The sequence below is a fragment of the Pundamilia nyererei genome, unplaced genomic scaffold, assembly GCF_000239375.1.
Source record: "Pundamilia nyererei isolate P.nyererei 1_Seehausen unplaced genomic scaffold, PunNye1.0 scaffold00017, whole genome shotgun sequence".
NCBI lineage: Eukaryota > Metazoa > Chordata > Actinopteri > Cichliformes > Cichlidae > Pundamilia > Pundamilia nyererei.
In genome coordinates, this window is record NW_005187418.1 from 3,767,210 (window position 1) to 3,773,692 (window position 6,483).

Genomic DNA, 6,483 nt, shown 5'->3' on the forward strand with positions numbered 1-6,483 from the left:
ATTGTAAACATGTATATTTACCTTCTTACTAAGACTTGGATGAGGTTGTTTAACTGGACAGAGTCAGTGTAGTTGTTTCTGCTGATAGGAAAAACGATCTAAGCCAAAGGGGGTGTATCCAGAGCCAAGCCACGTACTTATCAGTCACTTGCCTCAAAGTTAGGAAAATTGCGACACCAGCTTTGCATGAATTCACCCATCATAGCTGGATGTTACTGACTTTTCTATGGTCTCTGCTCACTTCCTCTTTGGATGCGTTTTTTTAAGGCTAACAAACCAGTTTCCCCAAATATAACCTGTTAGACAAGCATCGCTTTATGCCAGTCGTGCTCTTAAAATATATCCTAGTGACACGTTTTTGTTTTGCCTCACTAGCTTTACTTTAGTTTCTTTCATCAATAGGATCCTCATTAACTCTTACTGTTTTCATATTTAAGTATGGCTTCAGGAAAAAAGAGTCAAATTTAATGTGATTAATTTTGTCGTCACCAGGTTATGATATCTTTGAGAGAGATTCTGTCAAGGACTCAGTTTCTGGGTCTCACGTCGCCTCCAGCTCAGGGAATCCGCCTCTACGCCTGGGCTGCTTCTACATGTTGGTGTTTGTGCCTATCACCTGTGCCCTGCTCCAGCTGGTGGCCTGGTCTCGCTTCACGCTTCATGGCCGCAAGCTGCAAGGGATCAAAGCCCTGCGGCAGGGGGCCCAGCAAGGCCACCTTATCGATGTCAAGGCCATATGAACTGTTGGGCGAAGTTGCACATGGACACTTTTACGTCATTAGCTTTTACAGTCCTTTTTGATAATGTCTTAGAAGAAGATGAGCTGCTCCGCCCTTTTTCTGCAGCTTGGCCTTCTGTGCAATAAACTCTTACAGATCATGTGGCTTTGTGTACAGTGGAAAATGCACAGCGGGCTCACTAATCCATGTGGAAATGAACATGTTGAAATCTGCCTTATTCTTTTTATATTAAAATAATAAAGTATATTTATATTTGAACCGATGACCAAAACATCAGTAAAACCAATCAATCTTTTGGACCAAGGGGAGAAGAGATCGGGTGCCCTCTTTACGTGTAATTCTGGTGTTGAGCGCAGTCTGAACGTCTTTGCTGATCTTTAAATTGTCAGCACCGTCAGCCTGTTTGGAAAAGCAAAAGGAGGGTAGGTTTACAACAGAGCTCCGGTTCTGATTTCTAACTTTTCTTAACAAGTTGATGAAGAATTTCCAATGTAAGTACGTTGTGTTGAAAGTGCTGTTGATACTGCATGAAAACACAAGTTGATCATTTTGCTGTACATGTTTCACACAGAATGCCACTTTGATGTTGAGAACTGTATTTTGTAATACGTCAGTATTGATGATGCATTTGCACAACACTGCCGTTCGTCCGTTGTACTTCTAACATTTTACTTTTAGTCCTGTGGTGATGGAAACTGAAACAAGGAAATTATGCCAGTAGCCACTCACTCAATTCTCTTTTCAATTGTTTTTTTCCAGACGATTACCGTACAAAGAATGTGAGACAGTGCCACAAATAAACCTCTGTGTTGAGAGTTAATCAAACTCTTTATTTTAAATTGGGAGTTATTCTATGTTCTTTACTACACAACAAACTTGAAATAAAAACCTTAACAGTGTGATGAACCATTCGCAGTTTAAATACACACCAAAAAGTTTGCATATGAAAATCATTTATAGCCCTGTCAGGCAAAGGTCACTGCTGTTAATTTGAAGATAACTGGGTCAAGTATTTCAGCTTTAAAGACATCCCTTAATGCCTTTCTTGATTTCTGAGCTACTGAAAATTTTGCATTTGATTTCATTTGTTGTACTTTGTTAAGAAGACATCGCCCTGAATTTGGGATAATTTTTTGTATATTCTGGTGAACTAATCTACTAAGCTAACTAAGCTATTTCTCTTTCAGGAAAAAAATCTATTCATCTATATCTATACATTCACTTACTGCACATTCACTTACTTTCCATCCATGACAAACTTGGATTTTTTCCATACTGAAGTACTGGGCCCCTGATTTTCTTGTGCTTGTGTGATACTTGAACAGTAACCAGGCAGATAACCTCAAAGCTTAATCAGGATTTATGATCGTAAAATGAAATGTACATAGGACATAAGCTGAAATTAGTGCAGTTGAAACATTGATTTTTTTTTAGGGTTCAAAATAGAAATAGAATAGAAAAGTATATTCATATTTTTGTGATAGGAAGGGCCGGAAACACCCCAGAGTCTCCATTGGAGGATCAAACAAAAAAGATTTTGATCGCTAAAAGTGTTTCTTACGCTATTTGTTTTGTTTTTTAACCGTTTAACTTAAAAGGAGGGGGGCGGTTAGCTGTGCGAAGACGGAAGTAGTAGGAAGGACTTCTCTCGTTCCAAAGCCCATCCTAACGGTGTGTTGCGCCTGCGTAAACCTTTTTCCTATTTTTTGCACTTATTTTCCTTATTTCTAATCACGTAATAATTAAGTTAGTCACAGTATCGTTTCTGCTCAGTTACAGACCTAGCAAAGCTTCCCGAGTGCAGTATTTTAGCCTGAAATAGAATATTACCCATCATGCATCGGGCCTAGTACGCCAACTCCTTTTAAACCTACGTTTTCGCTCTAAAGCAATTCATATAGATTTTTTAAATATATATAAAGTGTTTTGTATATTTATATAAACTAGATCCCAAAGTACAGTAGTCAAACTATGCACGTTTGAGTTCAGCTCAACGACACCGTGAGTGTAATGAGTATGTCGGAAAATCACACCTCCCCGGGTCGCTACATTCAGTAGTACGCTCATGTTTCTCTTCAGATCGTATAAATCTTTCGCCTTTTACTAAAGATTTCCGTGGAGAGGAACAATATGAGTTATAACTAATTTTTTGATGCCCTGCTTATCGCGGGGCTTCTGTACTTGTGAAAAAATACTATACGTTGCTTAGCATAATAACGTTCCCCGGCGTTTGAGTGAACTTAATGCGGAACTATCTATATCAGTAAGTAGCATTAACCGACAATGTTGTAGTTCCGGATCATCCGAATTTGACTTGCTTTGAACTTACAAAATGATTCTTATCTTTCAGGAGCACATTTGAATTTTCTCTCTAGTACAAATGCTAACAAAAATGTGAATAAAAATATAAATTATGGCTCATAATTGCAAGCCTCACCTCTTCAAGATGTCTTTACCAGAAGCAAACTAAGCAATCAACATATAAAGTAGATTAAAACTGATGGATTTAACGCAATTGATAATGCTGATTTTAAACAAAAACAACAAATTACTTTAAAACGCATTCAACAACAGACTCAAAACCTTTAAAAAAAATTCACAGGCATTTATTTAACAACTGTGTTACCTTACTAAAGGTTTGTTTGTATTGCTTCACACACTGAAGACCTAGATAGTTTTTGATGTCTTAATTTTTATTGTTACCACATTGAGCACGTGTGTAAGGAAATATGCAACATAAAACCGACACCGACGGTATTTTTGAAGATGTGAGTGTATTCAGTGTCTAATGTAATCCACAGAAATATGATTGCCTTGGATCTACTTCAAATCTCGTGTCTTTTTTCTTTCCTCGGTTCTGTATAAACACGGTTTAAATCGGTTTATAAGAGAGATTCACAGTTTAGTCCAGTTCAAATCTGCGAATAAGACAAAATAAATAAGTAAGGAAAGCATCATTTGGACTTAGATGTGTATTTTATTTAACCTAAAATTCCAGCAGAGGGCGTACTTGGTTTTAAAGATATACACATGAAGCTACAACTACACACATAACTACCCTGCTTTTCTAAAGTATTGTCTTATGATCCTATTGGTAACATACTCTATTAAGTTTAAAAGATTTCATTTTTGCATTCCCATCACATACATAAAAAATCAAACTATATTTGTTATTTTCAATAAGAAAAGAGTTAAACTGTCCTTAAAACTCTATGTTTACCACGTTTATTTATTCACAGTGTTTGCAAAATATTATGGCAGACTGAGTCAGCACTTGGTCGGACAATCCCATTGGCTTTTTGTGAGCAATTTTCTGTGAAAACAAAGCAAATTTAAAGAAAACACTGGGAAGTGTGGTTAAAGTCAGACTTCCCATTTCTCGTGGCTTTTGTGCTGTAATGCCTCACCATTTGCTTCTTTCGGTGCATTCGCAGAGGCACACAGAACAGGAAATAAGAGGGAGGCAAACGAGCAGAAATGATACATGTAAGCAGCAGGTTGAGCTCCGGCTGTTTAGATACTTAGGTGCCGCTTCAAGGCTGCGAGACTGAAAAACTACTGTCGGGGAATGCCGGGAGGCAGAGATGAGGCAAGTAAACCAATTTTAACTTATAAAGTGTGAAATTCAAGGGTTAGGTTTGATTTTATTGTTGAATGTTGAACTTTAAAATATGCCAGAAGACAAAATATGAGAATTTTACCCATGTTGGTTAACTTTTTCCCCCCATTATTTATAATTTTGCATTTTTATGTGCCTTGAGTGTATGTATGATTTGGCATTATGGAGTTTCTTTTAAAAAGCAGTGTATAAGGATTTTAACAATACGGCTAGCACTATTAGCAATACGACTGTCTTTTGTGGTTTTATTTTGTTTTTAGTATGACTAAATTTGTTGTTTAAAATGTGCTTCAGAAGATAATAAAAAGCAGTAAACATTCAGAGTCCTCCGTAGCAAAAACATAGCCTTTAACAGGCAAACTGAGATTGCTGAGTGACGTCTGCCTGACGCTGAGACGAGGACGGTGCAGGCTTCCTGTTTTGTGGCTAAGCAATTACTCAGTCTGCTGCTCAAGCTCAAGTTTAGGTTGAAGTTGCTCTGCAGCAAATGGAAAGCAACTTCCATTTCCTGTCTAATTCTGCGCACACACATAGAGGCTTTTATCTCTGCCAGCCTTTTGCTCATTACTCTAAACTGGAACTGCATTAGCCTTTCTGGTAAATCAGTATTAACATAATAATGTCAAACACTAACCATGAATGGATTATTGGACAGGCAGACATGGGTCCAAGTGCTTTGAGTGCTCAATGAAAGAAGAAAAAGAATATAGATGTTACAGCTATGTAGCATTATTTTTATCAGGTCTTAAAATTAGAGAAATACAACCTCAGATGAACAACAATGCACCCATATCACATTGTTTATTAAACACTAATCCAAAATGAGGAAAAATATGGAAAACTACATAGACTTAATAGCTTTTGAATGCTTTTCTGTATCACTCTGTTTTTTAAAGCATTGTGGTGAAAATTTGGCCCACTTTCTGTTTATACACAGCCCTCCCGTCATTGCATCTTAATCAGTTTGAGGTCTGCTCTTTGACTAGACCATTGGAATGTTTTCGTGTTTTCAGCCATTCTGTTGAGTAAATTTGCTGCTGTGCTTGGGAGCGTTGATCTGTTGCATGACCCACTTTCAGACAAGCTTTATCTATCGGACAGATGGCCTCACATCTGACTCTAGAATACTTTGGTGTACAGAGGAGTTCTTGGGTGACTCAGTGACTGTGAGGTGCCCAAGCCCAAATCCTCATCCATCTACCTCCGTGCTTGACAGTTATGAGATGTTTGTGCCCATTTATTTGGTTTTCCCAAACGTGATGCTATGCACAATAGCTAAACATCTCCGCTTTGGTCTCATCTGTCCAAAGGACATTTTACCTAAAGTCATATTGTTTGGTCAGATGTAACTTTTCAAATCTAAGCCACATTGCTGTGTTCTTTTTTAGAGACAAGAGGCTTTCTTCAGGCAACCCTTCCGAAACAAGGCATACTTGTTCAGTCTTTTTCTAATTGTACTGTCATGAACTTTAATATTTAAGCCCTTAAAGCCGGACATTTGAATTCATTCCCAGAAAATTCGAATTGGAGAGTTTATTGAACTATCTGACAAATTTGATTAAATAATTTCTTGAAATTTAATTTCCTTATATATGGCTTTTAATTTGTTTGTTCTTTTCTTTTCTTTTCCTTTTTTAAATGTCTTAGAATTTGATTGAGGAAGTATTTTAAGAGAATAAAGGACTCTAATGATGTAGAAGTCTCAAAAGCACACAAAGATTGGATTGTATCAAATATGTTACACTAGGTGTTAAGGGGATTGAATCTTTTCCACTTGTGAGTAATCTCTCTTACTGTAGAATGGTGTTGTTTGGAAATGGCCGTATAACCCTTCACAGACTTGGCAGGAAGTCCTAAGAGTGTGTCTAATTTTTTTACGCACTGCAGCTGCATTTTGTGACTGTTTGTCAGATAAACAATGACACAGCGTAGGTGTCATGTGTTGTTGTGCATCTGATGTTGTATTTCCCCAAGAAATACAACATCATCACCATGATTCTAAGCAGTAGTTCATTTCCTTTTTACCAATTGTGTTGGGTTGTCAGAGCAAAAAAGCCCACAACCAACACACACTAAGCACTTAAGTGTTATGAAGACATGCAAAAAATAGTCTCCTCTCTCTCT

The 6,483-nt window shown here is 37.4% G+C and overlaps 2 protein-coding genes across 4 annotated transcripts in view; both read left to right on the top strand.

Moving 5' to 3' along the window:
* The window catches only part of mfsd13a (major facilitator superfamily domain containing 13A), a 10,543-nt gene extending 8,904 nt beyond the window's left edge, over window positions 1-1,639 (top strand). For both annotated transcript variants that reach the window (XM_005725866.2, XM_005725867.1), the window contains exon 9: window positions 493-1,639. In XM_005725866.2, the coding sequence (XP_005725923.1) occupies window positions 493-740 (248 nt within the window). In that variant the 3' untranslated portion in view covers window positions 741-1,639. The remainder of the gene's footprint in view (window positions 1-492) is intronic.
* Window positions 1,640-2,378: 739 nt separating this feature from the next.
* The window catches only part of arhgap27 (Rho GTPase activating protein 27), a 32,771-nt gene continuing 28,666 nt past the window's right edge, over window positions 2,379-6,483 (top strand). Inside the window, exon 1 of one of the 2 annotated variants that reach the window (XM_005725871.2) lies at window positions 2,379-2,411. The gene's annotated coding sequence lies outside the window, so the exon portion shown is untranslated. The remainder of the gene's footprint in view (window positions 2,412-6,483) is intronic. The other variant, XM_005725870.1, reaches the window with a different exon arrangement.